General features: G+C 38.5%; 4 protein-coding genes and 1 non-coding gene across 8 annotated transcripts; 3 read left to right on the forward strand and 2 right to left on the reverse strand.

Moving 5' to 3' along the window:
* The first annotated feature begins 464 nt into the window (after window positions 1–464).
* Window positions 465–2,798, forward strand: LOC106752295 (ribose-5-phosphate isomerase). The gene is made up of 6 exons (XM_014633889.1): window positions 465–915; window positions 1,002–1,062; window positions 1,703–1,818; window positions 1,895–2,028; window positions 2,090–2,231; window positions 2,319–2,798. Exons 1-6 carry the CDS (start codon window positions 784–786, stop codon window positions 2,523–2,525), a joined length of 792 nt encoding a protein of 263 aa, XP_014489375.1. The 5' UTR covers window positions 465–783; the 3' UTR covers window positions 2,526–2,798.
* Window positions 2,799–3,315: 517 nt separating this feature from the next.
* Trnak-uuu lies at window positions 3,316–3,388 on the reverse strand. Its single transcript has one exon. It is a non-coding gene; the product is annotated as a tRNA-Lys (tRNA).
* Window positions 3,389–8,114: 4,726 nt separating this feature from the next.
* LOC106752298 (cardioactive peptide) lies at window positions 8,115–13,164 on the forward strand. Of its 3 annotated transcripts, none has more exons than XM_014633894.1 (4): window positions 8,115–8,385; window positions 10,189–10,266; window positions 11,419–11,506; window positions 12,113–13,164. In XM_014633894.1, the coding sequence occupies exons 2-4, from the start codon at window positions 10,222–10,224 to the stop codon at window positions 12,349–12,351; spliced, it is 372 nt and encodes a 123-aa protein (XP_014489380.1). In that variant the 5' UTR covers window positions 8,115–8,385; window positions 10,189–10,221; the 3' UTR covers window positions 12,352–13,164. The 3 variants fall into 3 exon arrangements, with proteins under 3 accessions (XP_014489380.1, XP_014489378.1, XP_014489379.1); XM_014633892.1 differs by having other exon boundaries at window positions 8,115–8,330; XM_014633893.1 differs by having other exon boundaries at window positions 8,115–8,330; window positions 11,428–11,506.
* An 81-nt stretch (window positions 13,165–13,245) lies between these two features.
* LOC106752385 (TNF receptor-associated factor 6-like) lies at window positions 13,246–20,857 on the reverse strand. 2 transcript variants are annotated; one of them, XM_014634056.1, is made up of 6 exons: window positions 20,648–20,857; window positions 19,788–20,017; window positions 18,786–18,920; window positions 17,520–17,741; window positions 15,010–15,254; window positions 13,246–13,657 (listed from the first exon to the last, which is right to left on the reverse strand). In XM_014634056.1, exons 2-6 carry the CDS (start codon window positions 19,882–19,884, stop codon window positions 13,400–13,402), a joined length of 957 nt encoding a protein of 318 aa, XP_014489542.1. In that variant the 5' UTR covers window positions 19,885–20,017; window positions 20,648–20,857; the 3' UTR covers window positions 13,246–13,399. The 2 variants fall into 2 exon arrangements, with proteins under 2 accessions (XP_014489542.1, XP_014489543.1); XM_014634057.1 differs by lacking the exon at window positions 19,788–20,017.
* A 210-nt stretch (window positions 20,858–21,067) lies between these two features.
* On the forward strand, window positions 21,068–23,509 carry LOC106752384 (nucleoporin Nup43). Its single transcript, XM_014634055.1, has 7 exons — window positions 21,068–21,615; window positions 21,931–22,035; window positions 22,116–22,240; window positions 22,353–22,474; window positions 22,583–22,734; window positions 22,838–23,084; window positions 23,178–23,509. Exons 1-7 carry the CDS (start codon window positions 21,502–21,504, stop codon window positions 23,348–23,350), a joined length of 1,038 nt encoding a protein of 345 aa, XP_014489541.1. The 5' UTR covers window positions 21,068–21,501; the 3' UTR covers window positions 23,351–23,509.
* The last annotated feature ends 894 nt before the right edge of the window (window positions 23,510–24,403 follow it).

Consider the following 24,403-nt stretch of genomic DNA (forward strand, 5'->3'; position numbering starts at 1 on the left):
GACTTTTCGTTCTCCGACTGTCAAATATTTTGGAATTAAATTAACATTTAATTTATCAAGTTAAATTAATTCCATAATTATAACATTTCACTGCACGTGTCAAATGCAGCTCTTTTGGAGATGGGAATTTTCACTCAATACTGAAATTGTGTCACTCAGCTTTCTGACACTCGGTTCGCCGAGGATCTTCGTTTCTAATCGGTTACAAATCCGAGCTATTGATATTGCAATCTTTAATAATTGACACAACGTAAAAAAATATACCCCGTATTGATTGGTTTGTATCGTTGTGTACCTGCTGTTTATTAATTATTTACTCACAATAACCGTAATTATTATTTATAATAATGTTAATTATTAATATTGATATTACATATTATCATAAAATTAATATGCATTATATTGTTTTATATTAATAATATAATATCGACACACATATTACAACATTATATATAATAACATTAATTGTGGATATTTTCAAATCGAATCGTATTCTGAGATTTTCGCGCTTTGTTATTCGAAGCTGTATCTGACAATTCGACAGCTGCGAGCTATTTTACGTTTGCGATAAACATTAAGTTATTTACGAGGTTAAGAGATAAAGATAGGAATGTTACACAATATCAGATGAAGCGATAGGAAGAGAGAGACAGTTGAAGAGATGTTTCAAACGACGGTCATGATGCACGCGAGTGTCTAGATACGATATGTGTCAGGGCATTGGCTTAACCCTGAACCAAGCTGCGACGACGTCAGACGCAAAACTTGGGAAAACTTCTCCACATGGTTCATTCGCTCGTCCAAACGGTCGCGAGATTGTTGCACGGAAACGTTCCGAGAAATTTACAGAAGATGGGCCGGCTCGAAGATGCGAAGAAGATCGCGGCTTACAAAGCTGTGGACGAGTACGTGCAGGTGAGAGAATTTATTTTATGATAACCTATCCCCGGTGTTATTGGAGGTTATTTTAATGTCCCGGCTGAATTGCATTATCTTTCCAGGATAACACCGTGCTCGGCATCGGCAGCGGATCCACCGTGATTTATGCCGTTCATAGACTTGGTAATGACAATTTTTTTTTTCAGTCGTAATTATCGACCGGCCGGTCGCATTGAAAGATTGCGTATCACGTGCGTCATATTCAATCTATCGTTCTGGCGATAGCGTTACTTCTTTATTTCGGGAATGTAAACAAAGTTTGATCGCATCGACACATAGTTGTAAAAATCCGTTGTATATGTACGATCGCTTCTATATATATTTTTTGTTTTATCGAAAAAATGTATCTGTAATGTAACATTTGTGTAAACACTGAAAGCCTATTCTGTGACATTCTTGCGATGAGACTATCGACTGATAAAATTATTATCGCACGGTGTACAACATATTGATGCTGACAGCTGTTAGGACATCATTTTTCTCTTCCAAAAGTGTGGGGTCTGAAAAGTTTAAACTCTGGTATTACAGTATATTTTATGCATCATTCTACCGTTTGTTTTATCTAAAAACACGTGTGACTGAGTTGAACCGCGACCTTTCACATCAACAACATCGGCATATTTTTACTCTTTGTCAAACTATATTTCTTATGTAATTGATTATAATACTTTTTTTTATTATTATCGATCTATAAAAAAGGGGAATGAGAGGAAGAAATACAGGAGTACTTTTTGCGCATGTTTACAAGGAATTTTCTTTCCAGCTGAACGTGTCAGAAATGAAGGGCTCAACGTTGTTTGCATCCCCACATCATTTCAAGCTCGCCAGCTTATAGTGGATAATCGTCTGACTTTAGGTGACTTGGAAATTTATCCAGAGGTAATTCATTGCCAATACAGCTATGGTTAACCTTCCTGTTTTATCGCATGTTTAACAAGTGAGTTGAATATAACAGTTGGACTGTGCGATTGACGGAGCTGATGAGGTTGACGCTGAGATGAACCTCATCAAAGGTGGCGGTGGATGCTTGCTGCAAGAAAAAATTGTTGCTTCCTGTGCTAGGCAGTTTGTTGTCATAGCAGACTATACGTGAGTGTAAGATTCACTTTGTTATCATTTACGATCGTCACGTGATCGTATTATGTTCCAGAAAAAATTCACGAAAGCTGGGCGACCAGTACAAAAAAGGGATTCCAATCGAAGTGGTTCCTATAGCGTACACACCGATCCAACGTAGGATCGAGACCACGTACGGGGGAACTGCGAAGATCAGGATGGCTTTGGCAAAGGCTGTAAGCATGTATTTTTGTTACTTAGTTTATTAAGTCAATTTGACGTCACAAAGTCAAATGTGTGAATAATTTATACGCTACCTACAGGGTCCGGTGGTGACAGATAACGGCAATTTTATTTTGGACTGGGATTTTCCGCAGGACGTAACCGACTGGTGCAAAGTGAACAAAGAAATATCTCTGGTACCTGGAGTCGTAGAAACAGGTCTCTTTATAAACATGGCCGAGAAAGCTTTCTTCGGCATGGCGGATGGTAGCGTGAAAGAACAATGTTCGAAGAGCCAAAAGAGTTAACCTATTATGTTACGTTATGTATATTATAACATTCCATTAATTTTTTTTTATCTTGCACGGATAACGAGTGTGTTCAGTAACTCTTATAGATTTTACCATAAGACCAAAAGCTTTTGATAAGCTCCCGTTGTAGAGATTTTAATTTTGTTGCATACGTCGTTCTATATTCTATATATTCTACTTTTCTATACATTGCTCCTTTTTATATACTTTTATATATACTATCTGTTACTTATTTTTAATATGTAATTAATACAGCATCCATCCTACGCATACTACAGTATTTTTCTAAGATAGCATAGGCACATGTAATAATTTTAAGTAACTAGAATTTATATATGGGACATACAGTACAAAATGTTTATCATGAAATGCATGGTTACACATTACTTCATAAGGCAAGACTTGAGATGAAGTAAATACATATTCACACGACATTTTGTTTCTGTTTAATTTTAAACATTTATGAAACCGATAAGAGTATCTTGTAAATTAAACGTCGATAAATCATTGTAAAAGATTTTCCCTTTTTTCATGCATTTTTTATAATATCTTTAATTACACATTTAATAAGCAAAATCTGCGGTCCACTCATCGAACTTCTACAATTATTGGTGTAAACGGAAAAAAAAGAACCACAAATTTTGACATGATTCCGCTCACTTAATTTTCGCCAGTATTAAACATACCTATCCGTTCGTAAAATTTAGACACGTTATATTCTATAATACATATACGGTAAGGATTGGGCATTTTCGTTATTCTGTTGGAAAATAATTAAAAAAAAAAACGCCCGAACAGGGACTCGAACCCTGGACCCTCAGATTAAAAGTCTGATGCTCTACCGACTGAGCTATCCGGGCAGCTCTAGAAACAGGTTCTTACATATTATACTGTTATACCTGGCTAATTCAAGCCAGGATTATATACGTGTCTTTATACATCTTTTCGTATCGAGGATATAATCGCCATCATTTCAACTAAAATTTATATATTATTTATAACAATTTTGCGTATTCCTCGCGAGTTGGATACATGAAAAAGTCGGTCTTTTCCTTTTTTTCAGACTAGATGACGTACACGTTTCAGGGTGATTAATAAAATATTGGATCCAAATTTTATCTTAAATAACTGCTTTAGATAACGGCTGTTGTCCGATAAACGTTTTAAGCTACGTTACTGCATGCAAATGCAACTCGCATAAACGCGGGCTCTGCTATAAACGTACTCATTTTATGTGATACCTACTAGTACGGTTCAGTATTTTACATAAGTCGCATCTCTTATTCATAAGTGCGCGTATTACGCGGTATCCGTGGGTGGCGATGATTTACCGCTTTGCGTTATTTAATTCAGCGTATGTGTGTCGACGCGTCATATCTAAAATTAATGGTCCGCATTACTTATTGAAACAAACCGATAGCTTTTCCGTTCGATTCAGCATCAGCTGTCGATATATCGTTACGATTACACTAAAATTAATATTCATTTAAAAGCGATCTATAAATATATTTTATACAACACTTGCTAATTTATAGTTGACATTAAGTATTTTTCTCGGCATTCACGTGCAGTAACGTTTGTCCACCTGCCGATTTAGAATCAGATTTAAACTCGTCGATTTGAACGTAGACATTGCGTGGTCAAAAGTTCAGATGAAAATAAGAAGAAAAGAAAAAGAAAATCGTCCGAGTCGCTACGGTGACGCGGGTTGAACGACCTGATCGTAACGCAGCGGGTTCTGATGTGGGAATTGTGTAAGTACTTAACCCCAGCTGTTTTTTCTACGATTTTCACACGGAGACTCTTATCGCGTCCGCCTGTGCTGAGACTTCCTGGCAGCCGCCGATTTAATCGACACTAATCCCCTGTTCGGTCCCGCCGCTTCCGACCTTTTTTTTTCTGCATAGTCCATAGTTCTCGTTTGTTGTGCGTAAGTAGCGCGATAAATCATGCACGCGCGAGGAAACCTCGGTGGAAATAGCGCGTTTATACTTCTTCGTCACGCAAATAGAGAGCCGAAACGAGACGAAGTTTGTCACTGTTATTCGCTTATCGTGAAGCATCAAGTGTGCCGTTGATCTATGATTTGTAACTTCTCGTAAGGTAGATCGTTCTCGAAGGAAGGACACCTTTTCAAACGGAATTTCCTTCTTCTTTTGTTCACTTGTATGTCGAGAATTCCGTTGAATGTAAATTTTACAGATCTATATATATTTAGTCTTAACTGTTGGCATTTTATTTCAGCGTTTATTAATTTTTCTCGTGTGGGAGTGTGAATACGTGATATTTGCACTAATGCGTATATATAACAAGATACATACATTTGGACTGAAATAAATTTTAACAACGGTCTCTTTGGCGAATCCGAAATAAATTTTCGCGAAAAGTTCTCATTTCCGGTGAAAACCATCATTTTGCATGAATTTTTAATATCAAGCTTGTTTGCGGTTTTACATAATAATAAAATGTAAAATCCAAATTTCCCGTTAACGTAATGTCCGCTTTCGAGCGAGAAAACGGAGTTTTTTATTAAACGAGTCTGCAGTTCGTGTGCGGAGTTTTATCTACGCGAAGCTCTTTTTCCAGTTCCTTAATTCGTAAGCTAATGACATCTCAAAAGTTTTTGAAGCGGAAATATCATCTGAAAATCAGTCGAGGAAAACTGGATGACAATAAGTCGGCAGTTTTTCAATGAAGCCAAATTATTAAGATTTATTATCAACATTTACTGTTCACATTTAACTTTGTTCAGTTTTAGTTTAATTTTATTATTGAAATCTAACGCGATCAAAATATAAACATCCTGCTTATGCCTAACGAAGATCATCGTCGTAGATCTTATTAGGATCGCATCAAAACTGCACAGAGAAAATAACTTGCTAGCACAGCAAATCCGTCAGTTACTGTGTGGACAGCAAAATGATTGGTTAAGAATACTAGTTACCACTCGCTGGATTATTCGCTATAAGAACAAATTAATTAATGTATCAGAATATTAATTTGATTAAAGTGTCAAATTAAAGTATTCCGAGGATAAATTCATTTAACAGAATTTTTTTATCCTGGTAACAAAACTTTTTTCGCTCTAATTACGAATAATTCACTAATTTGGTTATTTTTCTACGTGCGTGAGAAGAATTCGTGATAAACGATGATACACTAAGAAAAAGACATTGAAATGTCGCGAAATAAATGTTTTTCTGTGATATTTTCCTCGATATTTATCGGTTAGAAAGAAATTTAACTTTGCGATAACGGAATATATATTTTTATGAAATATACTTGAGTTTTCTTATTAATTGTCCAATTAGCAATTATCAAGAAAAAATATATATAAAATTCATTTGCTAGGAATAAAATATTATTTCGCCATATTTAAATAAACATTTATTTCTCCGAAATAAACCTTATATTTTGCAAATAAATTATCAAGTCTTTTCTTCCTCAATGTAGTGATATAAAGTATTTTGTACACACAATATATTCACCGTAAAATAACGATCGAAATCAAATCGCTTTGACTGAGAACCATTAGAACATCGCGCATTTCTCGACACTCTTTCACAGCAGAAAAATAATTTTGCTGTTGTAAAACCACAGCAAAATCATCATTGCCACAGCTGCATATTCGTTGCGACAGCGACAAAATTCAAATTCAAATTCGTTGATACCAGCTGACGATGACCAAATTAACGAATTATTCGCAATAAAAGCAGAACCAGTTTTGTCGCTAGGATAGAAAAATTTTGCCGAGTGAATTTGTCCTTAGGACACGTTAAAAGAAAACAGTGTTTTCCTAATTTGTTCATCTTCGTATTTATCAGTTTGTCCTTGCAACAAAGTAACTTCTAGATTCAGCGAAACAAATCCGGCGAATGGCAATTGACAACTCTTGACATTTTTATTTCACTACCCACGTAGTGGACAGCTGACAGACATTTCGCCCGCGACAGTATTGTAAAATTGTGCCGGCAAATTATTTTGTTTTTTCCCCGATGTACGATACGCATTACAGTTACTTCTTCACTTTGTGCGCGCTTTGTGCAATTTAACTTCCAATTGACGTACACACACAAACACACAGGACGTTACGCACAGACGGCCAATTAATCGACATGATATTCCATTACGGTATCGGATTGTTTTTGAAGCCTGCCGCTCGAATTGAAAACGCACGCACGCGATATAATAAATACACAGCGACAGAGAGAGAAAGAGAAAGAGAGGAAGAGAGAGAGAGAGTTCTCTTTCGCACGAGCGGCGTGAAACACCGATGAAGAACAGCGTTCTGTGCTACACGCGCTTTGCCATTAATACCGCCTGAAACCGGCCATTAAATCGCGCGCGACCCGTACGCGACATAACTTATGATCCGTGGATCTTAAGAGGCAACATGTACCGCCTCGGCCGAAGTACATAAGATGCGTACTCCGTGAATAGTCACGGAGAAGTAGAACAACACCTATCTACAACAGAGAGAATCATATAATCCAGCCACAGGAACGTCGCTCGAGCGCTCTCGGCCGGGGAAGTAAAAAATCGATATTTTGTGGAATTACATATCGTGTACCGTTTAAAAAAATTCCTTTTCAGAAACGCGTTGGGATGGACGCGTAAAGCGGGGTCTACAATGAGAATTTAAGGCATAAGATTTAAGAAACTGACCGATTATAATTGATCCTCCGTCTATAATTCGACTGTGATTGGTCCATTTCATAAGGCTTAGAGCTTAAATTCTCATTGTAGATCTCGCTTATATGTGTACCTATAAACACATTCCCCATGTTAAAGGAACACGAGAATTTAGGAATTTAAGACCGTTTGCAACATACATAAATTTTCTTATCTGTTCAAATATGAACGTAACCGTACAATTAAATGGTCAATTAATTGATCAAATTAGGTTTGAATTAAATGCGAAGATTGAGTCGGTTTTAATAGGAGGGATCAGATGGAAAATCAACGATAATCGAATTAAAAGCGAGATCGCAGCGAAAGAGAGAGAGAAAGAGAGAAAGAAAGCGAAATCGGGGCGAGTGTGAAATTTTCAGCGTCGGCGGGAAGTTATTTTATATTCCGACCGATGTATAATCATCCGTGTGTGTTTCTGCTAATTATAAAGAATAACGACGTAATTGTTACGTTGTTATTAATACACCGTATATTTCTCTCCCTCCCTTCTTTTCTTCCTTCCTCTCTCTCTCTCTCTCTCCTTGCTCCTTTACTCGATACCCGAAGAAAATAAAAATAGCCCCGAGCGCCCCCGCGTGCAGAGGAGGTTCCCTCTCTGTGCCTCTGCCTGGTGGAATTAAAAGCGATAAAAAAAACATTGTCTTAGAAGGGTCAAAGTGGACACACGACGCGTTCCGTAGCTCGCCTACGAAATCGCAGGCGCATCTTTACGGATGCGAAGAGAGGGTCTGGTTTCGGGGAGGGGGAAAGGGGGAGGTGTGAAATACGAGCAAGTTGCCGGCGCCCTTGCGGTCATGCGTTCTCCAGTTGCTTGCATGCACCCCCATAGGCACTTACCGCAGGAGGGAGGAGGGAAGGAGAGGGGGAGACATGGAGGGGCTCGTATTTGAAGAGCGGCCGCGCGATTTTGCCCCGCAAACGAGAAGGAGAAGCCCACAGGCTTGAACCGCGCGCGACAACCCTTTGGCGAACAGACGCGGTACGCGTTGACAGTTGACCGAGAAGGAAAGAGAGAGAGCGTGACGTTCCGACAGAGGTGCGTCCTGAAGACACTTGGAAGGTCCTACGAGAGCCGTTCGGCGTGTCCAAGGAAGATCAGGGAACATGAAGGTTGGTCCGGTGAATCCGCGAGACTGACTCTTCAAGTCGTCGGGACGGGACGAAGGTTAAATTCGTGTTCGTTTCATTCAAAGAAGAGTCTCTCGACTTCGACTTCGGTGTACACGGAAAAAAAGGATTCGGTAACAAGTACCTAGAATTCGGCGAATACTCGCCGACCGAATATTCGTTCACTGTAACCAAATAATTTAGTTCGGTATGCTAAATATACAATGTACGGAATCACGGTATTGTATATATATAGTATGTGGAACTAAATTATTTGATTGTAGTAATCCAAATGTTTGGTCGGCAAATATTCGCCAAATTTCAGCACTTACCTAATTCTTTTTTTCAGCGTGCGGTCGAGATGACTGATTTTATTCGAGATGCGGCTCCTTAGATTTTAATTGACCTCCTGGCACACATGTGTCCTTCTTTTCAATATTCTGATTCTCGGGTGTGATAAGTTTCGATATACAGGGTGTCCCCCCTTCTCAAAAAATGTGTACACACTTTAACAGCTTCGCGTTAACTGCAGTGCCTGGACCAGAGAATGGTGATCAGTTTAAAAACAGGCAAAAGAAAAAAAATTATTCATTTCTATAGATTCTTTTGCATCTTTGAAAATGAACTGTATGAACGCTGACTTTATAATCATTCAAAGTGTGTATACATTTTTTTGGGACACTCTATATGTATCTTGTGATACTCCTGAAATTGTGTGTGATTATGCGAAGTACTTCGCCACGAATATAGAAAAGAAGTAAAAGAATAAAAGCGAAATTTCTTATACGCATTGATTGACGAGAGATTTAACGAGAATCCTCGTTATATAAAATATTTCATCGATTTGACTTTAAAGAAATTATTTTGGTGAACATGAAGATTTCTATCCGAATAACTCGACGTTGCTTAGTATCGAGATACACATTGACAGTAAATCTCATTGATAGTGAAAATCAAATAACGTTATGATAACCCAGTAAGCAAGAAAACATTAACACAACGTTATGATATTTTAATTAATTTAATTATAACATGTAACGTTTTCAAATATGTATTTCTCAATATTTTATACTACGTTACTGTTGACGATATTTGGCTGAAACGTTAAAAATAATGTTTCTACACTATGTTATAATTTCAATATTTAAAAATACAATATATTATCAAGTGATACAGTTTAAAAACATCTGTAAAATATTATGTCAAGGTGTTTATAAAGTCCATATAAAATCAATGTTTATGAAAGAATTGTTTTCTCCGTGCAAAAAAAACCACGTGCCGCATTTTAAAGATACACTCCGTACTAAAGAAACGTCACGATACGCGCGTCCGTTGCTGGGGTTCGGCGCAGCGATTCGCGGCGGGAAGCTCTCGCGTGAAAAAAGGCGCGATATCGAGCGCGCGGATTTTTCTTTTTCTCATCTTCCTGCAGTGCAAATTTACATCGGAAGACACACATCGGTTGACACGTAGATTATCGTTATCGATTATCCCCGCGGAGTTAATTAAAGCGGGTCTTCTTACGCGTTCGTCTATTTGAACGCGTTTTGTCGCACGTTCCGTCGCATGATGACCGTATCGCATCTTCGCTAATTGTCAATTAAATTAATTAAACCATTGAGCAAAATCGAATCTAAAGCGTTTAAGGAGATTAAGCCGCACGCGTTTGTGGCTTCGCGGCCTTTACAACGAACGTTTACATAACGAGAACATTTATTGCAAATCGCTCGCACGCGATACACACACACACACCGCTCAGCACTATCCGATTCTTTTTTTATTACGTTATTCGCATCTCATCGGGATATTACGTAAGGGGATTAGAGCTTTGCGTCTGTTAACCTTTTGTTTCGTTCAACAGGTTACCGAATACCTCTGTTGCGCGTTGGCCTGCATGTGCCTGCTGAAAGTGGCAAACACCGAGATTTCGAGGGACAAGGTAATATATATATATATATATATATATATGTTTTCGCGTGTTGTGCCCTTTCATAGCCCTTCGGATCCGACGAAGCGAGGACCGGAGCTCTTGTGTTAACAAACATTAACTGTCGAATGAACACACAGTTGAGAAAAAGTAACTTCTTTTCGAAGACTGGAACGAGACTATTGGTTTCTTATAAGTTTTTGGATGCGAAATGTGAATTACGGCTTCAAGATTCCCTTATCCCGTTACGATTTTTGAGAAATTCTTAATTGATGTCGCAAATAGGCCTATTTTCACATATTTTGTCACATTATAATTAGTAAATTAAAATTAATAATAAAATATATTGTTAGAATTTTCAGCTCTCAAGAGGAATTTCTTGTGTTGTCAGCAATTTCTATGACCGATAAAAAATTTGTATTGAGTAGTGTGAAAATCTTTTGTACGATTTTTTGCTAGAATCAAAACATAATTTAGTTTTCTCATCGGTTATACTAATTCTACGATTTTTGTCAATTTTGGCATTGGATTCATACTGAGCGACTTTAAAAGACCCTTAAGTTTAAATAAAAATAATTGACAGCTATTTGGTAAATCGTCTATGATCTAATGATCTAATTCACAGTTTTCTCGCAACAGACATCATACATATTTAACCATGAACACCTTATTAATTACAGCCGACATTCCAAAAATTCTTTTTGAAGGCTGAAAATCCTAACAATATGCTTAATTTTGATTGTAATAAAACATCTCCAATATGTCACATATCGTAACTATTATATAATAAATACGTTAAAAAAATATGTGAAAATAGCTTTTTTTCAATCTTAACTGCAAATTTCTAAAATTGTGACGTGATGGAGCAATTTGGAAACCGGATTCGTATTCAGCGTCTGAAAAACTACGAGAAATGATTAGTCCCGTTCTGATATTTTTATTTTTTTTGTTAAACTGTGATTACCTTTAGAGCTCAATAAAATACAGTTTCAAAATTACGGGTCTAGAATACAGATCTTATTTTGTGTAATTACATCCCTCGATCGTAAAAAAGAAACGACAGAACGATAAACGCAAATGATAGATATTCCGCGTTACTTTCGCATTAACGAATAATGAGTGTCGCGCATGTCTCGGGAAAATAAAACGTGAAAATAAAATTAGCTCTTACAGTTCGAACGGCAACTTTTGGACGCTCTTACGACGGAGAGGACAATGAAAACAAAAAGACCTTTCTGCAACGCTTTTACGGGTGAGAAATAATTCCTCTCTTCATTCTCGACGATTATAATATATTATAATATATTATTGTACAATCAAGATTCAAATCTTTTAAAAATATTCGAAAATTTAAATCCAGATGAAACAGAAATATATAGAAGTAAAAATAGAAGTAAAATATGTAGAAATAGAAACATAAAATGAAATTTAGAGAGAGCACTGAGAAAAAGATTTCTTCAGATTTAATCAATTTTATTGCATCCAAGCAAATTTCATAATTGTTCTCTCTGTTAAATAATAGAGTTTTCTTGAATGAGATAATCAAATTTTCACTAGAACGATTAATATTTCGCATATGTTGTTTCTATATGAGACAAATTTTAGTCGAATGAATAGAAATGCTAAATCTAAAGAAACCTTTTTCTCCGTGAACGAATCAAAAGATGGGGATATTTGAGAGTTCCGATTTTGCGGGAAACGCGATATATTGATTTTAACATCTCGAAACACAAACAAAACGAAATATCATTTCTTCGTGCAAAAGAAATTGGGCGAGAAAAAAACAGAAACTTTCCGCTTAAACGCGACGTTGGAACCTTCGTGCAGCGTTTCATAAAGCGTTTTCGATTCTGCATAGGATGCGGCAGAAAAAGGAGTTTTCCCGTGAGTACACCCACTCTACGGGATCCGCAGGACTTCCGCGCGAGCGACAACGTTCGACTTCCAGTTACGCTGTACCGAGCGCTGCTGAACGCCGCCAAACAAAACACTTGGGACGCGCTCGATCGTGAGGAATACGATTACCGATTACAACGAGTGCCGCAGCAGGTCTATCTACCCGGTCAAACGGCTCTACGCGACACGCTGGAGAGCTAATCTGCTCGATAAAACTTGACGCGTGGGCGCCGACCTCAGGCTTCACGATTTCAGGATTTTACAACTTTCTTTTTCGCATTTCCGAGAGCGGTGTTGCTCCCCGTAAAAAGATTCACGCGCGAAACGCACCGATCGAAAAGTTCGATAAAAGAAAAAGGAAAAAAAAAGAAAGATCTAGTCAATACGGCGCAACAACCCTTACAAGCAAGAAATTTCACTTTCTCTTCCGGAAATCCAAACAAGCCGGATAATTGCGTTTTCTTCGCAGCGTCCGCGACTCGACGCGAATACTTACCTTCGCCTAGTTATATGTGCTTACTTCGCCTCGTTATAGTTAAACGGATGTAAATGTGAACGAAAAAATGTACACACACACACACACACACATACACGAACACACCACGACCACCACTACTACCGCACACACACACGCACGCAATTGCGCGATCTAGATATTTTATATATGCAACTTCTAAACGCGAAAACGCGTATTGTCTCCTGCCGCCTTTGTCGTTGGAGAATTTTACCGCTGCGCGCGAATGTATTGTTGTCCCGCAAGGAAGGATGCATACAGGAGATATAATCGATGTAATTATCGATGCTAGCTAGAGTTAGAGCTTAAAGGAATCTTCATTTGTTTTTAAGAGTGTCTCGATATAGCTATGTATTTATTTGTATGTACCCATCATCCCTCCTCCCCTTCTCACCGATAAGATCGTAATTGATTTGCTGTTAACGACTTCGAACCGTATATTTTTTAAACGACTGTTAAATTGCGTCTGGTTTATATCCAATAAATTCTATAAAACCTGTTGTCTACTTAATTACTATTCAATATATAATTACTCTTTTAACTAGACTCCCTTCTTTCTCACCTTCTTTATTTTATCATCCTTTCTTTCACTCCACGTATAATATTACAAGCAGTAAGAAAATATATTAAGAAGCGTATATTTGTTTTCGTCGTGATATATAATATAGCAAGAGTACAATTATGTGTAACAAACATTCTTACTTGATGACTATATTTATATTTATCTTATATAGTTTATAGGTAAACGATAAGTTTGATCAGCATACCTCCGTTCCACGTGTATCTGGTATATCTGGAGTGTCGCTGAGACACCGCTGACGGTAGTTTCGATCGAACGACACGTCTGGGGATACTCAATCCGACGCACTCTGGATTGTCAGGCTTCCCCGTTAACGGGGGCCGGCCCCAAAAATGTTCCGTGCAGAGCGTAGCCGGATCCCAGACACGAGATCGCCGGTCCTCGCGCATATCTCTCGGCGAGTGATCTAAAACCTGCCGATTTTATGCCGATTGAAACGTCGATCGCGTTTCAATCGACGCTTCAATCAACGTTGCCAGACACATGCGTGAAAAATTCCAAATCTAAATAAGAAGTAGAAACTCGCGGATAACTGATCTCTTCGATGACGACCTAACTCTACAATAGGTAATTCCATTTTTGCAAAATACCGCAATTCAGAGAAATGAAAAAAAGAGAGAAAGAGAGACGGCTGTTTCAGACTGGAAAACCCGGCTTGATTTTCCCGTCACTTGCTGTTCGTTTGTAACGCGACTCGAACAGTCGACGGAAATTTCAGTCGACATGAGGTCGCACACTGAGAGAAAGATTTTCGTTCAAATTTAACAAATTTCACTGCATCCAAATTTCCTCACTGGCTCCGAAGAAACTGATGTCTCGATTAATAAGAACGATCGTCAGACTTTCCAACGAATATGTATCTTTATTTTAAATAAAAGATTTGTTTGAAACAAAAGATAATTTTCTTACAAAGAAATTATTTATTTCATTTTACATATTTATCGTAACCAAGTAATATTTCATTCGGTTGAAAGATATTATTCCAAGTAATAGCGTTCTTTCTGTCGAATAATAGAGTTTTCTTGAATGAGAGTAAAATTTTTACTCAAACAGTATTTCGTATATGTTTCTATGAGACAAATTTTAATCAAATAAATAGAAATGCTACATCCACACGGGAAAAAAAATTAATCTTGAATCAAGAATAGATATTCTCACATATATGTGCAAGAATATTATAATCTTCTTGGAAGACTTTCAGTGTTGAATTAAATTCAAGTAATACTTGCGTCAAAAAATAAATTCGATCAAGACTAAAAGTCTCCTAAGGAGATTGATGATATTCTCGCTTACATATATGAGAATATCCGTTCTTGATTTAAGACGAATTTTGTTTCCGTGTAAAGAAACCTTTTTCTCTGCGCACGATATGTACGTTACGAAACTCTCGGCGTACGCATTCGAAACTCTTAACTCGCTTTGAAATTATCCGATCGCATTACGGAAGTTTCATCCGAAGCGGTCTCTCACGAGAGAGATGGCACCGTCCTCCACCGGCGGTCGCAGCCCGAGATGTCGATTCCCTGCGACAAACTCCGGCTCCGCGTTTTTCGTCTTAGCCGCGGACGGACGGACGGCCGGCCGGCCGGCTCTCTCTTTTGCGCCGTCTCGCAATTGCGTTACTCCTGTCCCGAGGTAACCCGAAGTAAAATCTCAAACGAGTTACCAATTCACCCCCGGGGCGAAACGAGAATCACCCGGGCCACCCTCTCTCTGCCTGCCTTTCTCTCTTTATTTTTTTTTCACATCGACGTCGCGGTCTCACCTCGAGACGGATCCTAAATGGGAACGGCCACGCGAGAACGAAGTCGTAAGGGCCGCGAGTCAATCCGACACCCACGAAGATCGTACCGTCGGGGAAATATTTGGGCGTGACTCTCAGGTACAAGGTGTAGCCGCTTGGACCGGCGTGGAAGGTAGGGCTGCGCACCGAGCGACCGGTCGGCCAGCTCGCCAGCATCCCGTCGAAGTTCTCCACCTGCCAATAATAGATGAACACGCTCGTCGAACCTGAAACGGAAAAGCAGACTCGCGTTACGGATTTTTCGGTATGTCGGGTGGCTAACTCGCGCAACTGCCGCGTCTTGCCATCTTCTCTAATAGATCTGCTATTGAATTAAGCATGCCGTCGGAAACTCCACTCAATAATTTCGATAAATCTATACGAAAGCGAAGGAAAGTTTGGTAAAGTGAAAGAACCAGTGCCGTTGACACATATCTGACACTGGACATTCTTGTTATTTAGCTCTTTAAGAGGATTCGTTTGACCAAACATAAACTTGTAAAAGGTAAACTTGTAATATATGCGTGGTACAGAAGCTAATCGAACTAACGATGCGTAATAGGAATTTTAATAATCGTTTTTGTATTTTATTATAAACTTATACATGTGCAAGCATCATAAAACATTGAATTTTTTCCTGATTTGACATATTTATGTATAAAATGAAAGTTTAAAAAATTATTGTAATATTAAAGACTAATGTACAGGTATTATATAGATATTGTAAATAAATTTCAGAATTATATATATATATATATATATATATGAGACATTGCGCGATGCGCACACTTCGATCAGAATGACGGGTGAAGCCCGGTAATTGATATCTATCCGGCGCGTTTTAATTGTTATTACGTAATTGCGACGAAACTTCAAGAGCGGCTGCTTGCAAATTTCTCGACGGACATTGTAATGTTTCGTTGACATTCAAATGCTTTCTGGCTTGCGGTTGAGTTAATCATCTACCGCCCGGCCGGGATAAATATCTCGGGGTACTTCGTTGCACTATTCATTCCGGTGGAATCATGTTTATCCCGGCTAAGCTGCGGCTTTGTCGTTATGCTCCCCATGGACACCGTGAACTTTCTACGCGTCCTCGACAGATTTCCATAATTTGCATAAAGCCACACATCCCTTACATACAAATGTTTAGCTTAGGCTCCGATGCAACCACAATGCGTATTGTGTGCGCAAGAAGCGCAAGACTTCACAACATGCAAGATCCGCATTACATTCTTTGACGTTACTCTGGAACACGATGCAAATGTACACACGCACACTCGAATGTGCGTGTGTGTTTACTGACCCGGAATTAAAATATTACGTTTTGCGAGCCGCTCAAGCTTGGCTCTCTAGGAAGTTCGCGTTTCGTGTATTTCTATATATTTCGAAAGCTATCGAGGATGATCGAGTCGAAATTTTCTACATTAAGCTCGTTTGGATCTACATTATATACATTATAAGTCTTCGAATGGAGGAAACGGAAATAACTATTCCTATGTGTAGCGTCAAAGATGTACAATAACAGATTTTCTAAGACTTAACTAGTACTACTAACTAGACTTCCTAGGAAAAGGAAAAAAGATCATATATGAAATTTGCCCATGTACGAGATAAAATGTTGACTAATTAAAGAAAGCCCTGTATATGGCGATTTTCCATAATTAATGACTCGAAATTTCGCGTGTTTTGCCTGCAAAATGGTGGAGCTTTTTCACTCATCTCAAACCGTCCTACGTGTCCGTGAAATCTGTCCATTGACTTCTGGTATACCCTTTGTTTATATCCAATGTTTATAATCAATCACGCAATGAAATCACTTTGAATACAGAACAAAAATTCCGACTCACGGGTGAAAGACGGATCGGGAGTTCTCGGAATCGGATCGCGAATCATGACGTACCCATTTCCGTCCGTTCGGCTCCCGTTGAACTCTGTCCTTTCCGAATTTTATCTCGCGTTTTAATAACACGCCCGAGAGCCATTTTCATTTTCGTAACACGAAAAAGCTCAACTTCCTCGCGCGCGCGAGACTCATTTTTACTTTTTTTTCCTTAACGATTGAATAAAAATACCAAAATATACAAATCCTTTTATCCGTCGCTCGAGCCGTAATCGTAATGCAGCACGCGGCCGGCTGCTGTTGAAAAATAATCGTCGTTTTACCAGCGGGTTCACATTTGCATGCAACTAATTTGATTCGTGTCACAGGTCGTAGGATCGAATGCCGGCGAGCGGACGACGCTTGCGAACTTGAGAGAGCCCGCTGCTGTTGATGAAGAACCGCGCACCGGCCGAGAGCGCAAAGTTAACTTCCGACTACTAAGAACGTCGCGTAGTAACAAACTACGCTTCGTCGAACAAACGCGCGCGCTTCGCGCCTCATCTCGTCGAAAGTCGCCTGGGAAATTTGGTAGACGCGCGTGGCGGTATTTTGTTTTGTTTCATCAAGAGAGATGGAGAGAGATTCATCTCGGAGTTGGCCGACTGACCGCTCGTCGTCGACAAGCTCTGCAGGCTGTTGTTGAATCGGTCTATCTCGTCCTGTCGCGGAGACGGATAATCGTCGGGCGTCTCGGCGTCGTAAACAGCATCCCGAATATTTTTCAACTGATCCGGACACTGCTCCAGGACGCTGTAAAGCAGCCACTTCATGTCCGCGAATTCCCTCGTCAACTTCTCCTCCAGGCTCGCGAACTTTTCGTTCATCGTTTCTGGAAACGTAAGTTTCTCTTCTTTCTTTCCTTTCTTACGAATTATCAGTTGTTAATTCCCCGCGTGGAAAGGCACGAGGGATTAAGGGATTTTGTCCCGTTAAGGAATTAACCGGCTCTTAAAGTTCAATTTGGAATCGCGAGCGGCGGGTTGGGATTGTCTTTATGGACAATTTCGACAGCGAACGATCGAACGAATATTCCTTTTCGAATGAGCGCTCGAACAACGCGAAGTTTTCTTCTTTGCGAGGAATCATTGAAATTAATTATGATGATAAATTAAAATTACTTCTTTCTAGTTTCTTTTCAACATCATCGCTGATCGTTCAGACGCACGGAAAGAAAGAATGAGTTGAAAGCACAAAATATGTGGTTGATTCGACGGAACATCGATGCCACGTGGAGTGACATCGCAAATATCTGCGGTATTCAACTGTATTTGGTTTCGATCAAATTTATCGCGTTGAAATAACGAGATACCGTCTTTAATTTAATTAAATGTTATAATTGCATTGCGCTAAAAAAATGTTGAGAATTGAAAGAATATGTCAAAATTAAAAATTCAACTGCAAATCGCGGGAATTGGAAGTGTGATTGAAATCAATACGAAACAATGTCGTTTCGCGCAAATACTAAAATGATTCAAACAATAGCATGGCATATTAGTTTCAATAACATTGCTATTAAAGATCAAGAACGTTTATTTCGGTCACACTGATGCTGTCGATCAGCTACTTTTTTCAGCTATTTTTTCCCCCCTGCGCTTATTTCACAGAATTCGCGCGCAATGCGATGACCCAAGTAAAAGCAGATGACGTCACGATGACGTGAAAAATAACGTCGAAATGACGAGATAACAATCGAATCACGATCGGAAAGTGAGTCTTTTACCATATAGTCATTTCCTCGTCATTTTGACATCATCGTGATTTCCCTTTTCATCTGGGAAAAGCTATCTTATATGTCCTTCGCGCATGTTCTTTTCGGCAGATTTACAAATGAATGATTGATGAAAATAAAATTGAGTTGTTTCTTTCGGCTCACCCGCCTTGCAAGCTCCAGTGAGCACCCTCGTGACGGTAGCACGCGCGTCCGCGACCATTTCCTCCGTCGCGATCTTGCAGCTCGCCTGATGCGTTTCCGTGACATCGTCGCTGGTGACATTGGCCTCAATCTCGGCTAAAAATTGCAGCAGGGTGCGTCGCGTTCAAATCATTCATTCGCGCTCGGCGAGAAACGCCTCGAAATATGCACACAAAAAGGCCTTATTGGATTGCTTAAAATGAAGTGATAAGAATTTTTTCCCTTGGAATCCTTAAATTCCTCGGATTTATGGAATTTTTTCTTTCATTCACGACTGGAGATTGTTTAAAAATTAATGTGTACATATTCTATTTTTTGCTTGAATGTTATTTATAATTTCAATATCAAGTGATGCTATCATACACACATTTGTGCGAGTTTTATTATATAGTTTCGCTCATTTTGGAATTTTTTGCTCGTTTCTAAGATAAGGAGAAAAATCAGGTTCGAAGTTACAAAAAGGAAAATGAGTGACATTTGTAGTCCCGTTAGTGCGACCATCGCGTTCGTGTTTCGATTTTGACTCCGAACTTGAGATCTACATGTAGAAATTACCCGGGGAAAGAAAGGATCACGTATAAAATTTATGTAATCATATATGTCCACGAAAATATACTGTAGTTTATAAATTATACGCAAATATAATCGAAGTAAATACTCCTGGCTATACTTGTGCTTCCGACCGGTACGTGATATCGACATTTAATTAAATGACATAACATCATTTTTCTCGTGTGGACACATATGATCGTATATGTAACCACATATACGTGCAAAATTCATGTATGATTTTATATAATTATATATAATCATATGCATAATAATTTTTCCCCGGGTGTGGGCTTTTAAATTCTCGGATCGCAGAGCCGATCGAGATAAGACGGCCGATGAAATCGGTGTCGTCGCGTCGGTGACTTTGATCGGAAAATACACATGCAAGCTGGTTCGAACTTTGGTACTTACGCATTTTCCATGAAGGTTCGCTCGCACCACTGCCGTATGCCAAATGGAGCGCACCGAGATAAAGCAACGATACGGAGCAACGCGCGATAGCCGGCATTTCGTTTGTGTGTCACACGTGTATCGCACGGTTGCGAATCCCATCTCCGTTGTGACCGAAATTACAGCGCCGACCTCAAACAGCGACGGTGCCTTCCGCAGCCCGCGAAAATAGATTTTATCATCTTTTCGCGCTGCCCGATAAACAAAAAAACGCACCGAGATGAGAAATTCGACAGCGGGAACGGCATATTTTATAACGTGGGTCGCTTGTCCGCACGATTGGAAAAGAATTCAAAGTTAATTATCGATCTTTTCTAGAAATGTGTACTCGCACATGAGTATGCGATGCAAATGATAACGTTAGATTTATCGGGGTTAGATATACTGGTATCTTTTAATCGAGAATTATAATTGTATGTATTACGGAGAAGTTAGAATTGATGGAAGAAAAAAATTAACGTCCAGATATATAATGTATAATCAGAAATATCTATTGGGTATGGAGGGAAAGTAATGTCGTATTTTCCCAACAGATGACTTTACTGTGTTTTATCAGAAAGAAATTTCAATCCGAATGGTGTAAAGCCCGTATCAGACTACGGATTGGGGATTGAGATTAAATCGAATTTGGCCAATCACTACAGAGTTAACTGAACTTCACATTTAGTGAAATTCAGTTGAACTTTGCATCAATCAACATAGAAGCACGCAAGCAAACTAGCAAGAAAAAACACTCCGTGTGCTGCTGACTTTATATCTAATCGAGAGTGTTTTTTGTTATCGAGTCATGCTAATTGAGAATAAAAGTCCGCTTGACTCACCGTCGAATTACACTGCGAATTACACCACTTGAATTAACCTCAATTCAATCGCCAAGCAGAAACGGTTCGTAGCCGCGAAGACTTCGAGACTAATAATAATTTAACTGCCAGGGATTATTATTAAAGATTAATAGGGTTTGCCCAGTGCCATCTAACGGTCGGTTGAGAAGAGACCCCTCTAAATTGGAACTTTAACTAAACTTTAACGTACCCGCCACTACTCGCCGCAGTTTCTACCGACAGCTCGAAATTGTCGGTCTGTTCTGTTTACCTGCACTGTTGGCATAAGTTCGAGCGAGATAGAATATACTTATCTTGCTCTAATTTATTGCACCAGTTCAGCGGTGCAGCTAAAAAGAACAGACTATGTGATGCAGCTCAATAACAAGTCAGTCGGACTTTATTCTCGTAAGTAACACGATTCAATTATATGTCGGACGATATTATTTTAAATAATTTCATTCAACGGCGGATCACACGAGAGATCCTTTTATTTTTAAATTGTACAATTTAATCGTGGATCGAGAGACATTTCATTCTTCAGATAGTACGATTCAACTGTAAGCCGGATGATCTTATCTTCAAATAATGAGATGAGCAACATGGTTTCTTATCTGTCAGTAATAAGATGGAATAATAACAGATTAACGAAACATCGATATAGAAATCGGTAGACTATGAAAAATTGGAAGGATAATTGATCCTTTGATAAGAAAAAATCAAATCACGTTAATTCATTGATTAAACTCGTTTACTGTAACGGTACTTTCGATATTTGGGCGGGCGATTCGCAGTCAGCTGATTCGTTGTGATATTCCGGTTATTCTCCAAATTTGCATGGATTTTCTTTGATAATGGGCGAAAACGTGCAAGGGACGTTCATATCTGAGAAAATCTCCAAGATAAGGTGGCAGCATGGAGATCTTACAGAGGCAAAGCATTTCTTAACTGGCAGTTGGGACAACCCGGTAGGACTACTTCGTACACGCTTAACCTAAATTTATAATTTTATTATATAAAATCGTATACATATAAAAAACAACTGTATCGTACTCCTAATTTAATCAACAGTTTTTTTCAATTGATTTTTACTTCAACATTTGAAGACTATTGTTTTTTAAGAGCATATCGTTGTAATATTTTGGCTCTATGACTAATAAACTTTATAACAATTTAACTTTAAATAATTAACTTTATAGTAATAATTAATTTTACGGTAATGAAAATTCTACGTAACAAATATAAATTGAGATAATGTTGACTGTTCAATTTTTCGTGTACAGGTAAATAAAATAACGTATTGGACATTTAGGACAAATTACGATGAGGAACCGTCTCCTACAGTTTTATCATCATATTCATTTCTAGGGGATGTTACCGAATTAAAGGTAATAATTAATTTTTTTATATGATAAAAAGATTATTAATTTACTATATATATATATTAATATGAAATAAAAACTTTCAGTTCATTAGCAGAGATTTCTTTGTGGCCTCATCGTCTTTGGGTTCAGTAAGATTGCTGCAAATTAATGAGGATGCCTATACTGAATTCAAGGAACATATGGCATGGGAATTTATTCACAATTTCAAGTGAGTAAATTTGATTAATCTGACAGTATATAATTTGGAGACTGATAAAACTATAGATTTATAGCACATGTTGACAATTACAACACAATTTATAATAATCACATTTTTGCAGAATAACAGATTATGCTTCCTGTACCGCGTTATCTACTTTTGAACAAGATATCGCTTCTGTGGGAGAAGATGGGAAGCTTAATCTTCTCACAGCTGCGGAGAAGAAGCCAGTTAGAATTATTGGTAAGTATATTAATGAGTACGAGAACACGCATATATTCATGGATACTTATTTGATTGGACAATTATATTTGAAAAGGTACATCATCATTTTTCAATTTTGCTTCTTAGAAAGTGCCGACAGCTGTTCCATATATTGCGTCGATTTCTTAAGACACAGTGAAGTGCTAACGGGAAATTCACGGGGGCACATGAAGGTATGGGACTTGAGAAATGATCGTGATGTTCCTGCCACCACCTTTATGCTTTCTGATCAGGTCAAGGTATGTGCTGCGAATATTACTTCTGATATACGTTCGAAACCATAAGCGTCTCCGGCAATTTCTTAACAGCACTTTGTAAGGGAACAAAAATACTTCCGCACAGATAGGAGCTACGAGTATCACACACCATCCTACGCAGAGGCATATTGTAGTCGCCGGCGGTGGTGACGGTAGTTTAACTGTGTGGGATTTGAGACAGAATACTTATCCGGTATCGCAACTCAATGCGCACGTGAAATCGGTTAGCGAGATACTCTTCCATCAAGACAGGCCTGACAATCTCTTCACTTGTTCCGTCAGCGGGGAGTTATGGCATTGGAATAACGCACAAAGCTCAAAACTGAAACTTGGTAAGCGATCAAAGTGAGAAGCTATTTTTACTATTGGTGTGTGTGTTGCAATACTGCATCTGACTGATCTTGCCGTCTGTTTTGCGACATCAGATTCTACAGATACGCATTGGTTGAACACCATTAGTGCGAATGGAAAAGTCAATGTGACTTCATTGTGCGCTGCTATGCACAAACCAGTAAACAGTATTGACATCGATAGATCGACTCTGCTGCTCGGATGTGACAATGAAGCCATGTATGTTGTCAGAAATGTACTTATTTAACACAAATAAGATATATGTCATTTTTTACATTTTTATTACACTTAATAAATAATTGTATCAGAGCCTATCCTTATTTATCAGGACTGATTGAAATCGAGAATGATACATTTTGATAACTATATTTCTTATGATAAATAAAGATGTTGTGTACTTTTGTGATTGTGGCGTTTTTTTTTTATTAGTCATTGCTCTAAATAGATTACTTCGTACTGAGAAAGACTAATTTAAGAAAAATATTTGTTAAAACGAACACGATACTTTTCTAAACATTTAACTTCAACTTGTGATAAGCTGCTCATTCCTAATTCAGAATATATCGAGTTTTTAACCTTTTATATGCCACTGTCGAGTTATCTCGTCAGCGGAAATCAATGCCTGCCGTGCCACTGTCGAATATACTCGCGTCTGATTTTGAATTTGAAAGTGATAGTGGCTCCAGTGTTATTGGAAGTGATGTAAACATTTATTACATATCTATAAGTTATTTTAAGTTAAAATAAAAATAAAAATTCTAAAATTAATTTGGCACAGAGCATTTTGCTACTAATTCAGTAATTCGGCAGTGAAAAGGTTAAGAGTGTCACGGTTAACCACATCGCAATTGACGATTACTAACCACAGCCAGCCGTGATTTGGTGTTTTTCTAGTCGGCCAATCGGTGTAGCCCATGGTCAATCGGGTCCCACTCCCAAGATTTCACGTTACCGCTCTAGGGGAAAAGTTACATGATCGGTATTCTAATTATTGATGCTTAAGTCCGGATCTACAATAGATGTAAGTTTTAAGCCGTAAGAAATTGAATAATCACAGTCGAACATGAGAGGAATAATCGATCGTGATTGGTCAATTTCTTAAGGCTCAGAGTTTAAATTCTCATTGCAGACTCCGCTTTAGAGTCCTAAATAACAAGAGCCACAGGTACGATCGAGAGTCGCCATCTTGTTTCTCCGCATATGACAGTAATGATCTGTTCTTTATAGCTGCACTGCCGAAATAAGTTAGAACGAGACAAAATATACTTATCTCACTCTAACTTATCAGACCAGTTCAACG

This window comes from Dinoponera quadriceps, unplaced genomic scaffold (genome assembly GCF_001313825.1).
Source record: "Dinoponera quadriceps isolate SergipeBrazil2010 unplaced genomic scaffold, ASM131382v1 scaffold248, whole genome shotgun sequence".
NCBI classification, from domain to species: Eukaryota; Metazoa; Arthropoda; class Insecta; order Hymenoptera; family Formicidae; genus Dinoponera; species Dinoponera quadriceps.